This window comes from Apaloderma vittatum, unplaced genomic scaffold (assembly GCF_000703405.1).
Source record: "Apaloderma vittatum isolate BGI_N311 unplaced genomic scaffold, ASM70340v1 scaffold16679, whole genome shotgun sequence".
Taxonomy (NCBI): Eukaryota; Metazoa; Chordata; class Aves; order Trogoniformes; family Trogonidae; genus Apaloderma; species Apaloderma vittatum.
Window position 1 is genome coordinate 36,929 of NW_009733693.1, and position 25,986 is coordinate 62,914.

General features: G+C 43.0%; 1 protein-coding gene across 1 annotated transcript in view; it reads left to right on the forward strand.

The window, feature by feature from the left end:
- The window catches only part of KLF7 (Kruppel-like factor 7 (ubiquitous)), a 62,239-nt gene extending 36,694 nt beyond the window's left edge, over positions 1 to 25,545 (forward strand). Inside the window, exons 3-6 of the mRNA XM_009876017.1 lie at positions 11,784 to 11,907; positions 18,761 to 19,048; positions 19,804 to 19,888; positions 25,047 to 25,545. Coding sequence (XP_009874319.1) covers positions 11,784 to 11,907; positions 18,761 to 18,812 — 176 coding nt within the window. The 3' untranslated portion in view covers positions 18,813 to 19,048; positions 19,804 to 19,888; positions 25,047 to 25,545. The remainder of the gene's footprint in view (positions 1 to 11,783; positions 11,908 to 18,760; positions 19,049 to 19,803; positions 19,889 to 25,046) is intronic.
- Positions 25,546 to 25,986: the final 441 nt, after the last annotated feature.

The window sequence follows — 25,986 nt, forward strand, 5'->3', positions numbered from 1 at the left end:
CTGGCTCACATCTGGGCAAACAGCAAGGAGCCTCGACAGACCTTCTAATGCAGAGCCTGCCTTTCACACCCCATGCAGACACGGTCCTGCGTGCCTGCATACCAGCAGCAGCAGCAACTTGCAAGCACGAGCAGGTGAACCACGAGGCTTTGTGGAAGGTGACCTAAATCCAGGTGTCCGTGCTTCTGCCAAGGGTGGTGGGCTCCCAGATAAAACCATGGGCACCATGGCATAGGTGGTGCCCACCACACAGCACAGAGCAGCTGCAGGTAGGGAGACCAGCCAGGCCTGCATTAGTGCTAGGAATAATAGCTGAAAAAATATACTTAAAGATGGCTAAAAGGTAAGCTTGTGATACAGAGAATGCAGAATGGATTTAATGAATAAAATTGTCTCTTTCTGTTTCACAGCAGTTTTGGAGAATGTGTATTTCAGAAAACTTGCAACACCACTCTCAAAAGCCAGTTGGTTACCACTTGTCAAGCAGTGGATGGTAATGTGCTGCAGTAGGTGGAAATGAATCAGAGACAAGGATGTCAAGTGAGGGCAATTTCAAAGCCTAGTGCAACCGTTTCGGAAAGGGGACAACAAAATACTGTTTTATCCACAGGTCTCTGGGAGCGGCCAAAAACCTCTGTTTCACTGCAGAACCAAAATCTTTCCCTTGGTCAGCTTTACACATGATCAGAAGGCTTAATAAGAATTCAAAGCCTTTAAAAACCTTGCAGGCTGGTTCACAGTGTCAGCAGTCCCCGTTGGTAGATAGGCACCCAAATGTTGTGTTGGGCAGGTTTGCTTGTGGAGGTGTCTGGCCCTCAAAACTCGGGACTGAAAACTGGGGCTGCAAAAACTGAATGCTGAAAAAACATTTGTAGGCGTGCTAGCTAAGCTAACCATGACCAGCATGTGTTTCGAGATGACAGCTGATCCCCAGCTGAGTTCTGAAGGAAAGGTGTCCTCACTGTATGGCCAGTGCACATTCAGAGGCTTAGCAGGGATTTATTCCTTCCTCTTGTATGTCTGGACTCTTACCACCAGCAGAGAGACCTTAATGGATTTGTTGGACAATTTTGCAGTGTCATTCTAGTTTTTTATGATGACCATAAGTGATCATTAGTACGCTAGAAGCTTGTATTAGTTTTGGGAAATGAATGCTATTAAAATCTAGGCATGCACATTTGCATATACTTTTCTGCTCAGTATATAACTGCATGGAACTGTATTATGGTTAATTTTGTATTAACTTCCATTCGGATGTCTTGTCAGTCACCTGTGACTTTGCAAAGCTTTTCCTCCTTCAGAGTAAAATTTTCCACATTTGGTCTTTTTCCAGTGTGGTTACTGTTTGTTATTTTAAAAGTTGGAGGAAAAATATTTGTATTTTAGGAGTATGTGGAATGTGTGTTGAGGAGGGGCAATGAGAAAAGAGCTGTCCTCAGTGTGAGGAGTTCAGCTAAAAACTTGGCCTGTATAATAGAATGGTCTTTACTTAAAAGACTTCTATTTGTGAATATCTGGATAAAAATTAATTAGAATGGACTAAACTATGATCTGTTGTAAAATGACTTTAATAGGAGTGTGGTGCATGTGATAAATTTTATCATTAATTCATTGCAAAGTCCGTAGAATCCCAAAGGTGATTTTTTTCCTGGGCTTTGTTTGGCTTTGAATGTATGTTTGGAAATGTGTTTCATACAGAAAACCTCTTTATTGTTACAAATTTTCTCCCTGAAGATGCAGCGTCACCCAACAATGGAATTTTATAGTCTGTGTCCTTCTTTATTTACACTTGTCTGACAGCATGGATGACCTGGGTGGTTTCCAACTGGGTGCTTGTACCTCCCTGAGAGCTAACGACAAGTAATTGTTTGTGCGTTTCCCTAAATCCAGAGGAGGAGACTTCCTAGCTGGTAGAATCGATTACCTTTACTCGCTGCCTTGCACTCCTGAGACCAGGCTGCTTGGGTCGACAGGGCTTGCCCAGTGGTGGTGGCAGGACCTTTCTGCTGAGCCCTTCTCAGCGTGAAGCTGCTGAGGAACAAGGCGCTGCCTGACACAGCCCGGGGCCAGGGAGAAAGCACCAGGAAGGATGGGATCTCCCTCAGAAACATCATGTGCCTGCCACTGCGGGGTAGCCCTGCCCTGACACCTTCACTGGAATAACTCGCCAGAGTATTTTTTAAGACCAGGCACGCAATTTCCCTTCTGCCTCCACCCCCAAATCAAATCTAGAATCTGAACGAATGAAAGCATCATGGATCTTCTTCCATTTTATGTTTGTTGTTGACAAAACTGGGAAACAGAAAGGAGTGTATGTTATTTTCGCCGTGTGATTTATTCCTGTGCTCTTTCTGCCAGTCTGCATAATTTTTTGGTCACCTTTCTCTGATTTTTCACTGGCAAAAGGGAGAAAATGAAGTGACATGTAAATGGTGAAAAGCATCAGCACTGTAGTTGTTTAAATAAGCCAAAACCTACATTCATTAGCAAATATAGGGAGCAACACCATTTGAAATGTTAGCAGTTGGAGAAGGGAGTGTCTGTTCCTCTTCAATTTTTTTTTTTATCGATTCTTGGTCTGATACATGTCCTATATTTTGTCTGTAATGTTTGCCTTTATATTTTGTCTATTCTGTTTCTCAGAAACTCTTGGCCTAAAACGAGAGTGTGCAAAGAGCATATCTTTGGAATACTGCTCCGGATTATGTAAATAGGCACTGTGTCCCATGAAGGGCTGTCTTTGTTATTCACCCTCTGGGATAATTTATGAAAAACAAAGGGAAAAATATGTTTCAGGGTCCTGGAAAAAATCTGGCCTGGTGAACTGCTGCATTTTTTTCCTTTTTCATCTCTCCCTCCTGCCGCTGCTGCCTTACCTTGCATCTTTGAGCTTGCAGAGCTCCCCTGAATCTGAAACTAAAAGCCCTTATTAGAGGAGATTTTTTTTAAAGTTCTTGCTGCTCCTCTGGGGACCAAAGTAATGGCAGCTTGAAGCAGCGGAGAATGTGTAATTAGGGCAAACAGCGATGCTTTGCGTGATGGGGAGAAACAGGAGGCGAGGAGGGAAAGCGCGCAACAGCCCGGCATGCACAGCCTGTTTCTAGGAGACCCCGGCACGAAATGCAGGAGATGCAGGGTGCTAATGGGCCAGCCCGCGCCTGGGTACCAGCCCGACCCGCTGCACAGCTGCTGCCGCCCTCCTGTTGCCGAGCAACTCCATCCTTATTTTTTTCCTCCTTTTTTATTTTATTTTTTATTTTTTATTTTTTATTTTCCTCCCCCACCACCCCCCTCACTTATTCCGGAGGTTTAATTGGGTAGTTTTGTTCCCAGTGTTGCTGCCGGGTGCCTGCCTGGGCCTGCTGCTCCACTGCTGTCCCCAGGGCCCAGGGCTGGAGGAGGGTTTGCTGGCAATTAATGGAGCAGAAGCGCCGGTTGAGCGCCTGGGCTGGCGCTGGTATCCAGCCCCGACCCCGCCAGCCGGGACCTTCCATTGGAGAGGAACTGTGGAGAAGGGGCTTGAAAGGGGAGCAGCATTTCAAAGGCTTTATTGCTCTCAATGGGAGTCTTGCGTAGAGCCTGGGAGATAAAGTGTGGCATTTCTCCCCACCTTCCGTCCTTGGCGTGTATGGCAGTGAGTGTTCGTTAAATGTGACCTCTTAATTAGAGTAGAAAATGGAAAACAGGGAAATTTCCATTTCTTTGAGTGTTGATACACGCTTTGCTTTTGTCAGCTCTTCAGCTAGGCAGGTGGGCTTTGTGGTTGTGCATTAGGTGCTTGTGTGTGTGTAAGACATAATGTGGCAAAAATTCATTTCTTTTTGCGTCCTGAATGGCTACACGCCGAAGACACTGCTGTCTTCATAGACAAGCTTTGGCAAGTCCCTTTGGGACTAATCTGGAGCTTTGAAGTTTGTAGAAAGACTGATTGGACATTGGGTCTGATTCTTAACCTCTTTTCCCCCATCTCTGATACAGAAATGATCAGAGCCATCTCTCTATAAGGGCACTGCTGACCTTTTTGGATGAAAGGAGCTATATAGTGTTCGTGGAAATGTACTGCTTTTACACTTGATCATCCCTGGCCATCTAAAAATAGGTACAACCTTCTCACATTGTGTATTTCACAATCCTGTCACATTCCTCTTCTGCCCCATACTGTCTCCTGCCAGCTTTTCTCTTGTGCTTTGTCACCCTTTCAAAGGCTTTTCCATCTTTCCAGCAGGTGGCAAAACTGTGAATAAAATGCCTTTTTTTTCCCCTTCTGTTTTTGAGTAGAAAGCATTGGTGAGCCACTTAAGACCACTGCCCCCCCTTGCATTCCATTGTAATAATAAAAATAATAATTAGGCTTTCTATTCTCCGACAAAAATCAATTAGGAGTATATTGAGGAATGAAAGGCTCAGAAAAGTATCTGAAATTGATTTTTGTAATTAGTTTTACTGGTTGATGGGTTGCATGCACATACGCTTAGATGTTAGCATTGATCTCCAGAGGATGTGTGTATTAAATAGCCTGCTCTTCCTTTTTGCTAAAGAAATGAACTTATTAATCTTAAAAAGAGAGCGATGCCGTTGTGCTCTGAACTGCAGCTGCTCACTCACTTTTCTGTAACCTCACCAGCACAGCAGCTGCCTGAGCCATGTGATGGTAACTTGCTGAATCCAGTGTGAAAGTGGGGATATTTAACAGGCATCAGGTTTTGGGGTACTCCGGTGTCTCGTATTTGACGAAGCGTGTGGATGTAATAAGGGAGGACAGACGCAGGTATTAAGGAGACCTATCTGGTTGGATTTCAGATTTTCAGGAATCCTTAAAGCTGAATGTCCTTCCGCAAGGTGCTTCTAGTAAATACCCGCAGCTCCTTCCAGAGGAGGAGAGGAGTGACCAGTAACGTTTTCTGTTGTGCCATGTGCTGTGTGCTGATGTTCAGCTAATTAGAAGAATTATGGCTCAGCTTCATTGGTATGCCATGTATGTAGCTTGCAAAGCTCTCAGGGACCCTTAGAGATGAAGAGTGCTACATAAATATAAAATATTGTTAATGGGATGTTCCACATTAGGCGTCCCATTGTGCTGTGGCAGGCTTCTGTAATAAACTGCAAAGCAAATAGGAATGCCTGCCTGGCGTTTCTCTGAAGGGCGATCTGGGGGGCTGCTTCTCTCTGAAGACCTCGCTGGCATTTCTGAGTGACTTTGGTCTGCACGGGTGACATCCCCGTCGACAGCAGCCTCTGAAGGATGCCTTGGGTCATCTCGCAGGGACACCGCTGCTCACTGCAATGTCACAGGCCCAGTCACCAGCCCGGGAACAGCAGGTCCCAGAAGAATTTCTCAGAAAGGATGGCAAAGAAACTTATTAAAACATTCCCTTAAAAAGCCAGTGGCACTACTTGATTCTTCACACATTTCTTTGCACGACTCAGGCCCGCAGAGCTTCCTTATAGGAGAAATCCAGGCGAGAAATCTTTCATTTAATTCTTTTTTCAGTTGTAATTTGCAGTTTGTCTGGTTCTTCAGGAACAGCAGTCCTGGAGCAAGTATAGCTAAAGCTGTCTTTCAGTACGTATTTTTAGACATTGGGGGTTTTAGAACTAGTTTCATTTTGAATCATTTTTAAATCACAGATTTTAAAAAGGCAGGAAATGTTTTGTGTATCTTTCATAAAACTTTTTTTTCTTATCATGAAACTATATGTAAATAATTCGTGGTGGATTAGAACACGTGGTGATTTTTAAGGGAGTGTTTCTGTTGTTTTTCTTAAAGATGCTTTTGTGTACTAGTTTTGTGTAGTTAATGTAACATGCTATTAAGGAGCTCTTAAAATATATTACAACAAATATCTTATTTGAATGGCCTTCAAAATGTGCGTACACACAGCATTTGTTTTTTCCCTTCAGTTTCTTTAAGCATTTTTGGCTAAACTGGTCATACTGACAAGAGGAGTCCCATGGCTGTACCATGTTTTAGCCTGGAGAGATCCAGATTTTGACTGTGACTCTCCTCTCAAATTCATTGTAGGACTGGGGGCTCAAACTACTTGATTGTTTTTATAAGTGCACTGTAATCAACATATGTTTGTGGTGTGGTATTTAAGCTGGGGTGCAGGGGAGGGATAAGGAAATAGATACAGGTGGATAATCATAGTATATTTGTTTACTTTTAATTCTGTAAAGATACAGCCTGAAACTCAAGCCTTAATGGGCATTTTTCCAATTAATTTGATGGAACGAGATTTTCACCCCACAGCATTGCCAACTCTGATCATATTGTGCACATCCCAAAATCTGGAGGGTTTTCTTCTTAAAGTCCCCCCTCTTAAATTCCAGGGAACAGAGAGCAAACTCCTTTCTCTTTATTTCGTAGTAAATATTTCTAGCCCTAGGTTATCTACAAAGCAGAAGGCAAGTGATCTCTAGATATTATTGCTTTCTTCCTTTTCTCATTCTTTCTAAGGGAGACTGGAGTTGTGATTTTTTAACCCTTGTTTGGCAATAAATAATGAGATAGAAGGTGTATAATATGCTCAACATCTGTTATGTGCTGTAGTTTTGTAATCATGACTGTTCTCAGCTGATCTTGGTTTTGTGTCCTGTAACCTGATGTTTCTACTGATCACGCTCTGGTGGCAAACCAGCTGGGAGATGTCTGTAGCCAATGCTGCCTTATTCCTCCTGCAAAAAAAACCATATCCCTGGGACACAGAGTGTGCCTGTGGGATGTAGGTGGCAAGGACAAGGAGTCTTTGGATTTTGAGAAGAGACCATATCCCCATTGCTGTGTTTTGTGAGGCAGTATTCATTGTGAAGGCTTATACAGGGTTTGCAGTCTAAATATGTGTTGGAGAGCAAACCCAGTGTTCTCTGTTTCGCATCTGGAGAGCAAAGATACAGCTGCCTGGAGCTGAGCTGCTTGTCCAGCCCCCTGTACTGTCAAAGGAGAGAAACTCACCTCCGATTCTCATCTCATGTGTCACACTTCACACATGCCTGTGGCTATTTCAAATGATGGCTTTTGATATCTAAAGTTGCAGGAGATGAAACTCACCAAGACTACCCAAGGCTGGAAAATGGACCTGTGTTGTGTCTCCATCACAGAAGCAGCCCAGCTCTACCAATCGTGTTTTGCTGGGACCTTGACATGTGTTCACCATGGTAGAGTTGCTGGGATCGTGTGTTTGACTCTCTCATATTTTCAAATGATAAATTTTAGCTTTCAAGAGAAAGCTGTGCCAATTATTTGTGGGGTTTTTTTTGCAGCTAGATGCCTAATATTTAGAGTCTTATATTTGCCTTAGTCGCCAAAGGAAAAGTGAGCCGATTTTAGGACTGCCAAAGTCTGATGGATTTTTGTTATGACTCATAAAGTCTAGCTTCACTAATGGATGTTTCCCATAAATTTGAAGTGGTCTTTGTCCTCCAGTTACAAGATTGGACCATGCTGAGTGAAATAAAGAGGATAGAGGGCCAGACTGTACTGAAGTGTGCTTTTAAGGTACTTTTAGAAGAAGAGCTAGGTCGTGTGAGGTGCCATAAACAGAAGTGGAACAGAGAGCCTATTCTTAGGGTATGAAAATATGCTCCAGGAAGATGAAAAGATTAAAATGTCTATGGACTGCAGGACAGAGCCACAATGAAGAGAGACTGCTTCATGGAAATATGCAGTCACAGTGGACTGAAACCCTAAAGCATATCTGAAGGGCTAATAGTATTTCTGTACCACTAACATTTCTGAAGATAAGGTCCTTCTAGATCAGTAGGTTTCAGCACAGTGCTATGTGCACTTGCGGGCATGCTCTGACTGCTTCTTGGAGACCTTCAACAGGCAACTAAGGATGTGCGTCTCTGAGTGTTTTCTGATGATCAGATGTCCTCTTTGGAGGTGAATCTTCTGGTTGCCCCCATTCGCTATGATTTGGTCCAGCCTGGCTGGAGTGCAAACATGGTTTTGGACAGCCTGTCCCAGGAAGTGCTCTGCAAGTGCATGAGCTGGTACACTTCACCTCTGGATGGATTCAGGCCACAGGACCAGGCTGCAGCTAGCCAGAAATAACACCCTCCACATGCACGTGGTGTGGATGTTGGGTCCTGCATACGTACGGTTTCCCTCTGCAGCTCGCCTTTACTGCGCTGCGCGGCTCTCCGATGCACACGCAGCCCAAGGGAACTGGTCAGTAAGCTTGAAATCACTAGGTAACAGTCTCCACCTCCCCAGGAAAAAAAATAGAAAAAGCTGAAAGCCACTATTCCGGGTGGCTTTTTTCCATAAGCAAGTGGTACATTGTTTTAACACTAGTGCTCATCTGACAAAATGGCATAATGTGCGGCTTGAACGTGTGTCTGCATTGCTGGCTGCCTGCCTTCTCAGGTGTGGTTGCAGATGAAGCGGCCTCGTGGTGTAGAGCATGTTCTGAACTGAAACGGCTGAGTATTTAACAGCTGCGTATCTGGGTGTCAGCTTCTTTTGTGGATATGTATTGGCTCCTCCGCTGAGTGCATTTGCATAAATGTAGATTTATGGGTTTGTTTAAGCACTGCACAGATCCTTGTGTTGAATGAAGGCGACTTAAGGAGTAGAGCCTCCTTCCTGGGAGTGTCTCACAGGCACGAGTTTTAAGTGCGGTTATTAATTTTGAGGAATTATAGCCTGAAAAAAGTCAGTGTGGCACAGCTCTGCGATGCTCCTATTTTTAATTGGATTTTGAAGCTCATAATTAATTTGTTGAAAAGGGGGAGATTCTGGCCCTGTAGAAGTGAGTGGGAGTTTTGCCATTGCCTTCAGCAGAGGAGGATTTCACCATCTATCTTTTTATTCTCACTAATCCTCTGCAACAACAGAAGAGCAGCCTGGCACATGGAAAGGATCCTTCCCGTTTCTTCCCCCTGCCATTGGCAGTAGTGAGGTAGGAGCACCCACCCCCGCTTCTCGGTTTCCATGCTTACTACATATGTGCACCGTGGCAAGATACGCTTTCGTTTCATCTTCGGCGAAGGTGAAAGCAGCCATTGAAGAAGCAGTTTGTTCTCAGTCTTCACGTGCAGAGATACGGAGGTCTCTCTCCTCCTGCCCTCGCATGTTTTTGAGGAGCTGCAGGAGGGCAGGATATGTAACCTCTTCGAGGTCTCTGGGTCAAGGAGCTGCCGTCTGACATGGCTTTAAAGGTCACTGTGCTCCTCTGCATTTGTCGTGCTGCACAGAGCACTGCATGCCAGCGTGCTGTCAGGAGCACAAAGAGGTACTGTCTGACATTTTGTGGAACCGGGCTTGGGTTACAGAGGAAAAGCATCTGAAAGCAAAACCCAGCTCAGGGCTGTGCAAGGCTGGAGCAGAAACACTTGAGAGAGGAGCCCCTGCACCAAGTAACTAGAGATATGTAGATCCCATGGGTGTCCCAGTAATCCTGCTGGGCGTTTCTGTCTCTCGTAACCTATATATAGCACTGTACATTTTCAAAGCTCCTGACAAACGTTAACAAGCCAAACTCAGCTTCGGTCCTAATGGCCCTTGACTCACAGAAAGCCCAGGATGTTTTGCCTTCACCCTTCTGCTCTGTAGGTGACTGTATCCTTCAGACAGGCTGTACCTCTCAGATCTGGCTGAGCAATTGTCTTCTGTGTTTGCTGTGCAGCGTGTGTAGCAAACATGTGCCGTAAGGCGGTTTGTCTGCCTCGCTGGCTCCGCTCTAAGGTAGGCACTAGAGAGCGTCAGAGATCCGAGGAAGCTGGATTATCACCGAGGCTTGTTTACTCACAACTTTTAAAAATAATAGATGAACCGTTCAGAGAAAACCAGTGCACAGTCGTAGACATGACTTGGGCTGGGGAAAATTCCCATTCCTCTGAGAAGGGGCGAGGAGACGCAGTGTTGCCAGGTAGAGTGTCAAGGGCTGCTGGGGAAAAGCACTGTAATTGCAGCTTTAGTGTCTGGAGCCAACACTAGTGACAGTGTTTGAATTACAGTTGAGTCACCAGCCCAGAACCAAGACACCAGCACTTGGCTCACAAACAAGAAGCTTTTTGGGTTTTTTGTGTTTTTTTTTCCCCTGAAGAAGTCATTAAAAGAAAAAAAAAAAAGAACAAAAGACAAGTCTGCAGAGATGACCAGGCAGCCACAGTCTAAGTGAAATGATGGTATCATTGGCTCAGTCCATTGTCCTGTTGGGCATTTTCCCATGGTGGAATGCAGCACACAGCAGAGACGTCTAGGCTGGCCTTTCTATACTTGGGGACTGCAGGACAAATGGATATTTTGCTGAAGTCTTGATGGCTACTGCCCCCTCTTCATTGCTTCAGTTCAGTGAATCTTTGAACTACTGAGACAAAGAAACTTCTCTGAGGCCAATAAAATGGCCAGAGAGCAGCTTTCCCCGCCATGTATTTTGATGCGATTCTCTTGCCCTTTTCATTTTTCTTGCTCTTTTGGCCTCTCCAATTTGTCACCTTGAAATACATGGGTCTCCCATAATCAGATCTCACTCCATTACTTGCTGAATAGGCATGCTAAATATAGAAATCTACGTCTCTGCACTGAGAAATTTATCTGCTGCGGCCGAGAGATCATTTCACGTGACTGGTATAGAGAAGTCATACAGACTGCAACTTCAGTTTGGTCAGTGGTGGGTTTTTTAAGATCACCCTCTTAGCAGTTCTGAGAACAAATAAGTAATAATTCCCTCCCTGTTTGCAATTTTCTTCTTAGAAGCTTTTTAGTGAATGTGATTTCTTTTCTGAGTTTTATCTCAACTCCTTCCTCTTCTTATGCATCCATATGGTACTGACTGCGTGGGAAATAGCGACACGGAGTTTCTATAGGAGGAGATGCACTGGAGCATTTGTTCTGGGAGGAGATGGTAAATTTGCCTGCACATGGATACACGTGCACTGAATAAGAAAAGGGGAAGCATAAGACCTTGGAATTCTTCATGAGAAGGTGTTAATGACTCCATAGATGTTACACCATGGCAGACTTTGATCCGCAGAGACTAGTTTGTATTAGAAAATACCTAGATGTGAACATAGCAGACCGGAATCTCTCCTGTGTTATCACTGCATTGTATCACTGCCTTTAGTGTTATGGTTAATAGTTTGGGACAGAATAACAGCTGGTAAAGGTGTATTTGTAAAAACCCTGGTGGACTAGCTGATACAAAGAAGAAAACGTTTCTCCTCTCACACTTTCTGTCCTGGTGCATAATTTCTTGAACCAAGGAACAGTTTTTGCTGTCAGAAGCATCTAAAGAAGATGCATTCCTGGGGGCAGAGGGCTTGAAAGCTTGAGAGGAACAGATGTGAGTGTGGCCACACGAGGGGTAACTGGCAGCTGGGGTAAAACATGCGATGGAATGGCAGCAGTCACTCTGGAGTAGTGCACACCTGCAGTGTATTCAGGTGTTGTTACAGCCACTCACAGGTACCACAGTAATTCGTCTGCCAAGGGTAAAGTGAGCTGAAAAGCTGACTGAAAATCAGGCTCCAGCCACACTACAGGACAGGCATCTGAGGGATGTTTTGAGGGTTTCTTTCAAAAGTCATTGACTGGCTTTGTCAGAAATGGGAAATAAGGTTGTGCAGGAATTGTAGTGGCGGTAAAATTTGGGCTGGATCCATCCTCAGTACAACGCATCATAAGCCCTAAGTCGTTTTCATCCCACGCTGGCCATGAATTGTATGATGGGCTGACCTGCCCGAGTGGGACAGAAGTGAGGTGGGAGGACACAGGGCTTACAAGCTGAGTGCTCAGTAATGCCGCGACCACGCTGACTGTTCTCTCCTCCCCTCTGCAGGTGAGAAGCCTTACAAGTGCTCATGGGAAGGGTGCGAGTGGCGTTTTGCACGGAGCGACGAGCTCACGAGGCATTACAGAAAGCACACGGGTGCAAAGCCCTTTAAATGCAACCATTGTGACAGGTAATGCAGCCTCCTAACATGGTGTTCAAGCAACGTGTGGACTTTGTGAGTGATGTAGATCTGCCAGCTTCCAGACACAAGAGACCTGGCTCTCAGCAGAGGAGCCCGTCCTGGCTTCCCGTCCCACTGCCTCAATCCCTGGGCCAAGAAGGGACCCTCCACTCTGCCCCTGTCCTCTCTGATTCAGATGCCAGGCAGACTGGCAGAGGGGCAGTACTTCCTAAGCAGCCTAAACTGTTGCCATCCCACAGCACAGAGAAAGATGTGGGACCAGGTGTAAGTCTGACCAAAATGTGCCAATGTCTGTTGTGGACACAGGATTCAGTCCATGGGGCAGCTCTTGTTAATACCCTTAAAGCAGACAAGACATCCAGAGGTCCCTAGACCACTTCAGTGATGGACTTCTTGACAAAACAGCTCTCCATCTCCTCATACTATGAACCTGGTGCCCTTACAAAGGCAGAGCTCCTTCTATTTGCTCTGCTTCAATGACAACCCCAAGCACCGCTGCTGGCTGCCTGCATCTTGGCAGGGTGAACCTCACAAATACCTGGGTGTATGACAGGGAGGATGGGGAGCAGGTGTGGCTGTTGTGCTACAAATGCCCCAAATCTAAAGGAAATCTCTAGGAAAAAAGCCGTTAATATCTGTATGATCATCGTCTTCTCTTACAGCTGAGTCCAGGGCTCCATGCTTCCCCAGATGTTACAGGGGAGAGTCAATGAAAGACAGCAAAGGGCATTGTTTTCAAAAGCATAAGAGTGATTTAAGCGCATCTTACAATTCAAGTCTATGGAGTTTGTGTAGGATCAGTGATGTCTGCACATTGCTGCTAATTAGTCAAGTTTTTTCCTACACATTTAAATCTCACCCTTGACATCTATTTGATGTGGGAAATACTCTGCACCTTCATTCTGTGTGGGCCCAAATTTAAAAACCTGTGACAAGTGCTTAGAGACAGGGTTCCTGAAGAGCCTGCCACGTAACAGTCCTTCTCTGGGCACTCAGAAAGGAGGGGCCAGTCTCGCCTGGTGAGCTGAGCAGCCAGTAGCACCCAGTGAGAGCTGTGGTTGCTGCCATTCACTGCCAATTCCTTTTTGCAGTCCTCACTGCTTTAGCAGCTTGAATGAATGATAAGCTTGTCTGAAAAATCTGGTCGTCCTTGCTTGATGCTGAGCATTTTTGAGAGCTGGGTTATTTGAATTTAGAAACAGAACCAAAAGAAACCCCTCCTCCCCATCTCCAATTCCAATTAATAAGAAATTAGGGTGGAGCAAAAGCAATTACCCCTGTAATGACTCTTGACAGCACTGACAGGATGGAACAATGAGCACTTCTCCCCCTTGCACCCCCCCATCTGAAGATTGGCAGTGCCCTGGGTGAGACCAGGATCCACTATTGAGTAATCAAATAATGTGCTTGCATCTGAACATGTTATCCAGCTAATCCTATTTATATATATTTTTAAAAGAGGCTTAAGAAAATTACCCATCTTTTTAATGCAGCACTAAGGTTCTCTGCTCTGATAAGGAAACATTTTGTAATACAATAAAGGCTCTAGGAAGCCTCTGGGTACACCAGACCAGCAGAGAACATGTGTGGAGAGAGGATGTGTGGGACATAAACAAGGGACCCCATCCTTTTATGGGAAGGAAATTCGATCATTTTCACATCCTGCCTTCCCAAGAGCTTCATCTCCTTAAGTGCTCTTCTGCCCTTGTCTCCCCTCTTCCTGTCCCCCTTCCTCCACGGAGGGCTTCCTCTTGGATTATCTTTTGTTCTGTCCCTGGATTATCTTTTGTTTGCTCAGAATGAGGGACAGGATAAGGCAAGTAGGGACCTCTGGAATTTTGCTTTTTTTAAAAGTGTCTCTGTGAAGGAGAACAGTTATATTCTCTGATTTCAATGTAAGGCATTGCCTTTCTCTTTTCTTTCCTCTGAAGAACAAACTAACAGTCCTGGCCCCACAAATGCACGTGCGCACGTACGCACAAAGCCCCAGAGTGTCTGTATCAGGACAGACAATATTTTTTTGCAAAGATCTAAAGAAATACAGTCAGTATTTTCAACTCCTTAGTCCCTTTCAGCCCTTTGTTAAGTATCCGTTCTTCTCCCTCTACATATTATCCCTGCCTACCTAGGTATTTTCTTTGCCAGTCAAGAGATACATTCCTGCAACCATGTAATGCATTTTCTGTTCTTCAGCTGAATCTGTAGATGAAGGAAAAATATTAATTAATAGAAGTTAAGAGTGCTGGAGATTGTGTGCTGCTAAACTCCATGCACATACCATCTGTGTGTGGTGGTGGGAAGCAGATTTGTCTTTACACTCCCAGTCAGTTGTTGCAAGCTCACGGAGTGGCAGCGCCTGTTCTTTTGGCCCTCTCTGCCATACCACTATTTTTCCTTCTTTTCCCATTCACAGATCTCTCTGCTACCGCCCATTGCAGATGTTGCCTTAAGCAAGCACTGAGACATGTGCTTAAATCTGTCCTTAGCTATTTAGACAGACTTTTAATGTTAAAGACATTCCTTCCTGAGTCTGGATTCCCAGCTGGGGAACAGTTTCTCCATATTTGACTTGCTACCCACCATTATTGACAGAAGTTGTGGTCACTCCCTCAGACACCCTGGCTTGTTTAACTTTAAGGAGACTTTTGTAGCTCTTTTAACAACACTGACATAGCACGAAACTTGTGCCTGTTGTTCTTCAGAAGTAAAGGCCTTACCTTGGCAATCAGAGCATGAAAGTAGTGATTCACATAGCAAAGAATGGCAATGTTGTGCACATGGTCTGGCTACAGTTCCCTTCCCAGGCTATTTTCAGATGCTTTTGTATCTCTGACCTTCTGGCCAGCATCAAAGGTGTATTAGTGTCCCCTTGTGTGCAGGTCAATTTTTAAAACAGAAGAGATAAGAAGACGTGATTCTCTCCTCCTGCTGTCCGAGCCCTATCCAAACACCATGCAGCCCACAGATCACGTTGTCCATTATAGCTGGCAAACTACCGCTGGTTTGAGTAGCACCATATGTACTGCAAATGGTGTGTGGTTTGGTGGCAGCGAGGAAGAAGGAATAATCAGCTAAAGTGGTGTGGAAAGGGGTATACAAGTCCCTAGTGCCTTCCAGACACCAGAGATACGCTGATTATTAGCATTCCCCAGGAATTTTGCCCTTCAGAAACATAGGCTAAGGCTATGTTCCTCACACGGTGCAAGCCCTCAGCACTGCAACGGGAAGAGGAGGACGAGGCAGTGACACTCACTTGTTCTTAAATACGTGTTTGGGAGATGGCAGCTTAATGCCAGGCTGTATGTATTCCTCTGTGTGTGTGTGTGTGTGCATGCGCATGGTTTCCTTTTTAACAGCAAGCTAAGAGCATGCTTAGCTGGAATGGACACATTCCGCAGTGGAGAATCCACAGCTGGTGAGAAAGATGGCTGAGCAATATATTGTCATCATAGCTACCTTCCCTCTTTCTCTGCAGAGGCCTCAGTGCCAAGCAGTACTGTGTTGCTAAGGAGATAAGAGAAAAAAGAAAAAGGAAGGCATCATGTTTGAGAGCAGGGAATTTATGTATCGTGCATCATTGTATGACTGTCAGAATTAAGGTATCTTACTCTAGCGTAAACTGTCCTTTCTAGGAAGAGCTGCACTGGGGGAGGGGTGGTGGGAGAGAGTGTGATGGGCCTACATTCCCTGTGCAGAGCTAGTCTGGAACTGGAAGAGGCGTAGAGCCAGAGGTGTGGAACAAGGTCTTGTCTCATGGGCAGGAGTGAAGACGAGCAAGCTGCTGTTTCTCAGTTTGTGAAGAAAGGAGTTTCCCTTCACAGCTTGTCCTGTGGAGCCTCTTCTACTGCTGCCTCTAGTCCTAAGGGGAAAAAAAGTGTCCACCAATCGATAGGGTTTTTTGACAGCATGATTTACATACAAATTTATGTGAAGACTCTTTTACAGTTGAAAATAAGTGTTCACATCCACCAGCCTTACCAAGAGGTAGAACTAACTAAATTAGTCAGCAAGAGAATGCAAAGAGTTAATATTGTACCATTTTATTAGCTATAAACCAGCAATTATGGTACCATTTTATCAGCTATAAAAAATACTCTGGGGTTGAAAAATATGCTAGATGCTCATATTGTGGTTACTGATGTGAAGCAATGTGTTGAATCCATATTTCTAACAGATCTTGCTGTGCTATGACTCAGCATACTTCTTCCTGAGTTGCATCTATTATAGAGACAATCAGAGAGGAAAAGCCATGCTTGGGTGGTGGTCTTATGACTAGTCCTAGACTGAAGTGCCAGCTGGTGCATGTCTTTTTGGCAGCCACTCAAGCTGTTGTTTTGTTTTGGCAGCCCTTGTAGCCAGAGCATGCTGCTTTCTCAGTTTAGACTGACGAGATGTTGGTCCAAGGGTGTGTGTTGGCACCCTAGGGCTAGAAAATTCTAGCTGTGCTGAGCCCACTGTGTTGAAAGCCAAGTGTCCATTGTCAGATTCGTGTCTGTCTTGCTGAGCTTCATGTAGGAGCTCGGAGGAATGCAGTCTCCATCCTATTCTGAAGTCCTTCTTTTTAATTTTTGTCACTCTGAGGGTATTAACCCCCTTGTAAGCTGCTACAAATCAGCAGAGAACAGCTGACTTGAGCAGAGCTATGCTCATCCACAGAAGATAAGCATCTAGCTTGTCTTGCAAAAGTTGCCTTCTTAAGAGGTTTCTTTGTCTTAAAAATGCACCTCTTGATTGCTGCTCTCTGTGTGTAGGTGCAGATATATTGCCTGTGCCAGGGAATACTGTCAGCAGGATGGAAAAGTTCCCCTAACTATTTGAAATCTCTTCATTTTTACAGTTCTTCTCTTTCTCAGCCTTTCTCTGGTTAGGGTGTTCATCCTCTGGGTGTTTGCCTTTAGATTGAGTGTATGGGGATTTTTATTTGGGATGATTTTTTGACTTTTTTTCCTGAGTAGTTCAATTTTTTCTTTTACCTTCTTTCTGAAAAATATGAAATACTCAACTATTGGTTTCTGGGAAATGCATTCAGTGCCCCTGTATGAACTATTCAGATTCTCACAATGAGCCACTTGGCTATTCTTTGGACCAGTATCGGTGGCCCTTTTATACTCGAAATCTGTGAGGCGGTGAAAAGACATTCTAGGCAAGTCAGTTCTGGAAGTAGCTTTTCATGGCGCCCTCAGAGCCTACCAAAACAGTTTACTCAGAAGCCACAGGTATGTGGGGGTTTGTGTGATGTTTATAATAGATGTTTTTTGCTATTAGTAAAAATAAATAAGCCAGCGTCTTGTGGCTTAGGGTGGAAAGAAGGCAAGCCAACATTTGCAGGGAACTTGAAAACCTCTCGGTTTTAGTGCTCAACTTGAAGCATCTAGTAGAAGTTTAACTTCTGAGAGTGAATGAGTCCTGCTGCTCTGGCAGTCAGATTCCTTTTTAAGGTTTTGCGGTAGGTGACCAGAGCCGCTGCTCTCTTGTCCTGCTCTCTGGTGCCATTCAGGTCTTTAATGACACCGTGATGGAGAGATGAAACGGCTTGGCACTTTCCATCTCATTTCCAATAGGTATGAAGTCGAAAAAATTCTCTTGCTTACTGACAAGTCCTGATAAAATGGGGTACATATTGAATGACAGGGAAGAAAAACACTTGTCCTCCTGAAAACTTACTCCTCTGATCACTTTGACAGTATCTTGGTGGTTTGAAGCACCTGAATTTGGGCTGCTGTTCCTCCTGCTGTGAGTGCCCTGCAGCATGTCTACTATAAGGCAGCTCTTCCAGAATAGCAGTACCTGATTAACTCTTTGTGAGGTTGCTTTTCTCCTGAAGTAAATGTGTCTTACGTCAAGTATCTTAACCCACTTCCCAAGTGCATTAAGTCATTTCAGAATAAGGCAGCCATAAGCCTTTAGAGAGAGAGTTAATCAAGAATAGATGCTTCATTTCAAATTCATGCCCTACCTTATTCTCAATTAACTGCATATTTAGGCTAGCCCTAAAACTCAGCTAGTTCTCTAGGGTTGCTGCTCTAAGTCCATCTCATCAGCATCCGTCTACTTGTTGAGAATGTCAAAACATTACATTTTCTTATGAGATGGAGAAAGATAGAAGTTGAAAGCTGAATTCCTGACACGTTTTTTTCTGGTTTTACCACTCTTGTTGTGTGACTTACTATTTCCTTGCTTTCTCTGTCTCTCAGTTTTCACTCTTACACAGTAAGCATAATACCTTATCTTCTCTCAACATTCTTCAAGGATGTAGCATTCATCAACATCCACAAATTACCACCCAGATTCCCAGCAGAGAGAAAGGGAGAGATACGTAGCCTGAACCACCTTTCCTTACAGTTGGGAGTTAGAAATGAGAATTTATGTTTCAACACTGGCATCATACTTCAGTGCTTGTTGCAGGTACTGAGCACCTGAGAAATGTGGTGGGGTTTTAAAAAAATGGTATTGCTGAGTGCCTGAGCGAAACTCACTTGTTTGTGTTTTTTTTTTATATATATACACTTATACCAAGTATTTGATTTCATACTGCAGGTGCATAGATGAGCACTCTTCCTTGATGTTTGACACAGAGGAAGAAGAGGGAGGGAGAAGAACAGAGAAGGGAGAAGAGTAGTCTATTTAGCTGCCAAAGAGCCAGGATAGTTGGCCATCTGTGGTCACAGAGGTCAATGACACAGGGTTTGGTGGTGATCCATGGATGATTTAAAGAATGTCTTTAAACTTGGATATATATTTCCTACTGTACATAAGGAGGAAAGACTAGGAACTCGGAAGACTAGGAAAAAATTCCCCAAATCCTGTATTTATTTCATTTTCTACTTGCTTTATTTTGCAGGTGTTTTTCCAGGTCTGATCACCTCGCTCTCCACATGAAGAGACACATCTAAATATCAGTTAGCTTGGCATGGATATTGTCCAAGCTAAGTGTTGTGAGATGGAAGTGGAACTCAAGTTACAACACGCTACCTTGCAGGAGAAGAGAACTTGATCACGTGTAATCCTCTGTACGGAGACCACAGGCTCACACTGTCATGCACCCAGTTATACTTCGATACATACATCGGTTCTTTATGCCTTGCCCCAGCTGGATGGGAGAAGATGCAGGGGAGGAAGTGATATAGAGGTGAAGTCAATGAGGAGGAACATTTGCTTATAGTACTTCATCCCTCTTGGATTTGTTTCCTGGTTTTGCCAACGGAAATCAAAGAAAATGGAGGAGGCTTCCCTGCAGGTGGACAGCAGTAGGAGGGGCTTATTTAACTTGCTTCTCAGTGCAACTCAGTAGGAGAATATGTCATCTTGAAGTTGCATACTTGTAGCACTAACTTTCTTTTTAAATAGATGGGGGGAAAAACAATGACCTAGAAAACCAAATCCCAGTTTGGTAGCCAAAATTAACCTCTTGGTTCATTTGTTCTTTGTCTGAGGATTCCTAATGTTCAGTGCGTCAGACTTCTCACAGACACTTTGACCTGTCTTGATTTTGGTTCTTCTTCCTAGGACTGAGCTACTGAGATCCTTTTAAGTCCATACCGGTGGCCTTAATGGCAGTAGACTGTGGAGTGACACTTGTGACACAAAAAAATCCTTTTTTTGGCCTGAGTTTATGTAGACTTCACGGAGGACTGTATTTTTTGTTGGTTTTTTTTGTTTTAATTTTTGTTTTGGCTATTGCACAACATATGCACTAGGGACTCTGGAAGCTGCTGCCATGATGGCTAAGTGGCCAAGGGATAGACCCCTGAGAAACAGCGCCTAATATCTCTGTAGGCCTCACCTTATTGCCATAGCTAGGACATCTTGTTTATTTGTTGAACAAAAAACTTTAAAAGCTTATTTGGAAGCTTAAACATTTTTTCTCTTTTCTCTATAAACAAGTGATCTTCAGAACTCTTTGTCTTCACCTGGATATCGGTCTGGGACTGGCCACACAGGCATGACAACAGGATTCCTTCCACATCATGTGAGCCTGTTAGCCACAAGCCACAGTGACTTAGTGATGAATTACGTGCTTTTTATTGCTCTTCTTCTGTTAACCGGTTCAAAACATTAGACTTTTGTTTGTCTAAAGAGCACCTGCAGACATTTTAATTTAAAGCTAGTGTTTGTTGAGCATCTTACACACAAAAAAACCAAGCCAAAAATCCTGCTCCAGTCTCCGAGTGGGAAATTGCGAACCTCTTCCAAGTACAATGGCTTCATTCAGCATCAGCCTTTTAAAGAAATTATCAAAGTCCTCCTTTTCCATTCCTCAAGTTAATGCTGTAGCCCACTCCTATATGAAAAAATGTAACAGTGTGAACAGTGAATGAAGGGTTGGATTTTACGTACAGCAGTGAGGCTTTTCCAAATGATTAGTCTAAAGTATTACTAACCTAGAGGTCCATTTTGGCCTACTGTGTGAACTGTCAAGGAGAAGTGGAGGTCTCATGCTCACCCTTCAGTCCTATTGATAATTTGATTTTGTTGGCTCAAGGTGGATTAAAGTCTTCATTACAAATAAGAAACAAAAAAAATTATCTTACCATAACTTGCATTTGAAACTATTTGGCACTGGCCCTGACTCCAAAGACTGCATTTAGGACCATAAAATGGCCTATGCAAGCAGGCAGGTGGTCATTAGGTTGTATATTTTGTATATTCTGGGGCCATGCCTACAAGATGTGTCTAGAAATGAAACAAAATGGCGTGTGGTACACAAATGGTTGCTGCTCTTTTATACTCTATTAGCCAACTGCCCCTCTTTGACTGTTTTGACTCACTGACTGTTAAATATTTCCCTTAATTTATGTTTTGGGAGGTAAAACTGTACTCTTAGGGCTCAAAAGAACAAAGAAGAAACTCGATAGATGTTTAAGAGCCGTCACCGGGATCCCTGGCACTTGAATTCTCGGCATTTTGCAACCTTTGGTTCCAGTGAGAGATTGAATTTACTCTAAAGATGCTGTTTTTCCTCACAGTTTTCACAAAACACTGTGACTGTCAACTGAACACTTTGGGGACAGGGGGGAAATATGATGTCTGGCCCATATGGCATGAAATATGGACCAAAATCTAACCATCATTTAGGGACAATGATGTAACATTTGTGGTAAGAGCATGAGAGAGAGCAAGAGAGAGAATGAAAGAAAGAAAAGAAAGACAGAGAGAAAGAGGGGGAGAACGAAAATTGAGTTTATTCCAAAGATTTAAAACTAACTATACTCTATATGTGTATATATATATATATGCTTAAATATATATATGTATACATTTAAAATTGCGGAGCACTGCTTGCTGACAATCTCGTATTTCTCGACTTCTGTATTTGCATACTTTTTATGGCCATTCCACCCAGCTATTCCACTGGGACTGAGGGCCCTAGAATCCAATTTGTTTTTTGGAATATATATAGAGCATCCTGCCAGATGTCTAATGGGAACTGAAACCTCAGCTGTGTGAAACTGTAGAGCATCCAGTCCATGCATTAGATTAAAAAAAAGGATGAGAGAATCCAAGAATTTCATTAGTGTAGTGTCCTAAAGTGTGTGCTCTCAAACCCATCACTATGATGTTCATTGCCTGTGAACCTGTATAAATATCCTCCTTTAACCTCTGAACACACCTGCCTTTAGACATGCTGTTGGTAGTCTACAAACCTCAATTACTAAGTGACAGTTGAAGTACCAGACTCCATATAAAGTGGAAAAAATCAAGAAAGACTTTTTATTTACTTCCAGCTGTCATTTATAGTCTTGTTGACATCTTATGTAAGTATGGCAGAACAAGGGCTCCATGGAAAAAAATGTACTGAAAAGTCTGATTATTTTGTTCTAGAGGCAGACCTACAGCTAAATCATGGATCCAAATAGCCTGAAAACTATAAGGAAAAGGAGGATAAGAGACTTAATCAGATTTCAGGTTTCTCAGGCTCTCTCTGCAGCAGGTCTTGAACTCTGAAGCCAAATTTCAAGCTTTAGGACCACTTCTTCTGTTTGTAAAGGGAGATGTTTTTCACCTGTATGCATGGTGTTCTCAGTCAATCTCTGCACTTCAGTTTTTGGATGCTCATATGCAAGTGTCTTAGTCATTACTAAAATTTTGAAACATAGCTGGTATTTTGTAGATGGAGTTTCCATTTTGGAAAGGCCTAATTAGTGACACATTCTGGGATTCACTTTTTATGATTGCAAGTTTTGTTTCTTCACAGATATCTCAAGCTGTACACTTAAAATTTACGTAATTTGTAGTAGCTAGATCCTTTCTGGGCCTGTTCTCCTTGCTCAAGTTGTACGGTTGTCCTCTATTTGTAAACAATGAGTAGAAGCGGACTAATGAGGAAAGGCTAATCCTCTCTGTAAGGCTTCTTGGGAGCAAACCCGTAAATAGATGATTTGATGACAACTGAGGAAAAAGTTACCCAGCTTCCTTCATGCCAGATTTATGCCTATTTGCAAAAGAGAAGCCATTCTAAGAAAGTCAGATTGTGGTTTTCAAGGCCGCGGAACTTCAGGCCATTTGACAACAAGTTGAGACAAAAGTCTCACCAAAAAAGTGTATGTAGAGGAAGCAACTAAAACAAATGTGAGTTTTTGTGAATAGCTAACCAATATTTTGGAGCAGAGCAGTCAATCAGAGGATCATGCTGGTAGGAAAGGGCCTCCAGAGGCCATCTTGGCCAACCTCCAACTAGAGCTGGTTGCTCAGGGCCATATCCAGCTGAGTTTTCAATATCCCCAAGGATGGAAATTCTACAACCTCCCTGTGCAGACTGGCCCAGTAATTGACCACCTTTATCATAAAAAAATAATAATTAAAAATTCTGTGTATCAGGTAGGCATTCTCTATGCTTCGTCTTGTTTTCATTTCCTCTTCCACTGTGCACCTCCAAGAAGAGTCCAGCTTCTTTTCTCTACACTTTCTGTTAGGTATTTGTAGACTGCAATAAGACCTACCTTACCCTTCTCTTCCTAAGGTTGAATCATGTCTCTCAGCCTCTCTTCATCTATCATGTGTTCCAGAACCTGATCTACATGGTGGCTCTCTGGTAGACTTGCTCCAGTATGTCAATAACTTTCTTGCAATGCGGAGACCAAAAGCAGAAAGAATATTCCAGATCAAGATGTACTTCATGTGTTACAGTATTGATATAATTTATTTATTCTGGATTTTTCCGTTATCTAATTGAGACAAGCTATACTCTATGACAAGATTCTATTTTGAAAGCTGACTAATGAAAAATCATTTAAGAAGCACCAGTATAAAGAGTTTTCTAATCCAATGTGCTGAACCTATGTGTAAAAATATGCTTATTGAACATGTTTTCGTATTGTCAGCTTGAGGCCTGGCAAGCAAAATTCTGTTTTTCCAACAAAATCATTGCTGTTTTACCTTAAACTAAAAGAATGTATTGTTTCACTCATACTATATCAAATATGAAGACACATGATGCTATATTTTAGTCACTTCTAAGACCAAAACAACACTTCAGTGCACCTTTGCTCGGCTTGTTTTTCCTGTTAGGAGATAAAGACAAACCTGAAATATGACACATATTTTATAAAGATTGGTCTGACAGAAAAGGGTGTTCCAGAGTTCAGAGTATTTTTCATTACCCCAGAGTTGTTCTTTTTCAATAGCTGGTACTCAGTCTAGAAAATTATATTACCAGGATAAATTTGCAAGTGAAGAAAAGATGAGCTGAAATCCTAGATTCTTTCAGTGTCTTGGACAAGGCCATGAGCAGTCTGATCTAACTGAGCTGTTTTTTAAATGAGGGTTACATGACCTCCAGAGGTACCTTCCAACATTAATTTTTCTGTGATTCATTAAATTAAATTAAGTGTGTACTGGTTCTAATTCATCCCAGTCTTGTCCTGGCAAGACAGACTCTAGGACAGGTCTGTAGGGTTTCTCTCAAACTCTGGTAGCTTCATTCTTTGTCAGACTTCTTCATGACAAAGACTTGGAGAGGAGGAAGTCTTAAAAAAACGCCAAACCCTTAACAAACCAGTTTGAAGCAGTATCGTACCATGAGATGTGCCACAGGTGCAGGGACCAAACAGATATTATGGAAACAAGTTTGCTAGCCTGGAAGACCCATGAGATCTCTCAAAAATTGTTTCCAGGACCTGAAATCTAAGCCAACATATATTTTTACAAAGGCGGAGGACATTAAATGCTTTTTAAAAAATTCTTTCTTATTTTCCTCAAACTTTGTGGAATTTGGTTTATTGTTTTTTTAGGCCAGCACATTTTCACTTAATAGGTGGAAAGCACTGACCAAACACAGATGGCGAAGAAGAACGCAAATGCAAGAGGAGCCCCCAGGTCCTTGTGTTTGGAACTGTTTTAACTTCAGGAGTAAGAAGATAACTAGTCACTAAGGTGTATGGCTAAAATGGAGTTGAATAATATGATAGCTGCAGTGATTGAGTGTATCTTATCTATGACCTTTCTGATATCTACAGAGTCAGGCTTTCTCCCTCATTTTTACTTGGCCCTACATGCTTTGGGCTTTTTAGCTGTCTCTAACACAGAGGTTGCTCCTCCTATTTAACATAGTTCGTTTATCTGTGTACAAGGGGTCATAATTGGTGCTTTTTGACGAAACTGATGGAAATCCAACTTGCTTAAGTATTTCCTTTTCGCTGCCTGTTCCCTTAAATGTATGTCAAAATCTTTAAATTTAAAAGGCAAGGAGAAGAAAAAATTGGAAATAATTTAATGTTACTAGGCTGGCACCCAGTGGATCAAAGGCTTTTATTCTTTATTTCATTCAGGATGTGGCACATCCTGTCATTCCATCCTTTCATGTCCTGGGTGACACCTTTAACTCAACACTCTTAAAATATTCCTTGCTGATTTTGGATAGAATTGCACTTGCATAGAAACCCACATACCAAGAGCAAAAACAATGCTTGACAATAACTCTTTCTAACTCTTGTCTTGAAAAGTGAAGATTATTTCCTTCCAAGATAACTGCTCATTGACAAGTCTTGCCTGTCTTTCATTAACATTAAATCTATATGTTCTCGAATGATCATTTCCAGATCAAGCTTGGATGTTCTTCCTTTTGTCACATTTGTGTCTCTTTCTGTTAATAGTTTAGAGATGACTACTGCAGTCTTTCTCCTCCACAGGTCTACTCTGGCTTCAGTGGCAAGATTTAGCATTGTAAGAACTGTAGGATCTGGCCTACCAGGTACTAACATCTGTCTCATAAAGCTGAGACTTTCCTCCTCCCTTAGAGAAAGAAGTCCAAGACACACTCATGCTGTATAAGTTATATATATAATGATATAGTTGTATATATAAATTATATACATAAAAATGTGGAGCTGAGGGGGAGGATAGGCTGCCTTTATCACCTCAAGGATGGGTTTCCCTACCTGAAAACTTTAAAATGCAGGCGTCGTTTTTCAAACAGGGTTTTATAGTTTTCCTTAATGCTTGTTAATGGCGTTTTTGATGTAATAATTGAAGTTGGAACTCTTCGTGATTTTCAAAATGAAAGCTTTGATGATTTTTATTTTAAGTGCTTTGGTCCTAACTTCTATATACTGCCAGAAAACAGGTTCTCCACCCTGTTTCTGTGTGGGTGTGGATGTACAGCAGTATACTGTGTATACCTACACAGAAGAAGAAACCGAGCTACTGACTTTCAGTTTGTAGTAGCCAACCGTGCCTATTGCTTTGATTTAGGGAGGGCACATGCTGTTGCCACTGCATTTTAGGAATCATATCAGCCTCTGTAGGGAAGTTTTCAACAATGCTGGGAAATACGTATTTCTGTCTACTGTGAATGAGTAGGCTGCAAATCTGGGGCGTGGGAGGGGAGGTGGGAAGGGAGGGGGTCGAGTGCTTAGCATGTACACACTAAAAGTGAACTAGAATGGACAGAAAGATGACAATTTTAGCCTTTATTGTTGGGCTTTCGGGGAAATGAAAAGCTAACACGCAGTCCCTGGAAGGCCTGATGGCTGAAGGGCTGATCTTTATATTTTGCAACATACATTTTACCTGTCACTCTCTATTTTAAGACCCCAGGCCTGTCAGATTCTGGATGTAGATCAAAACACT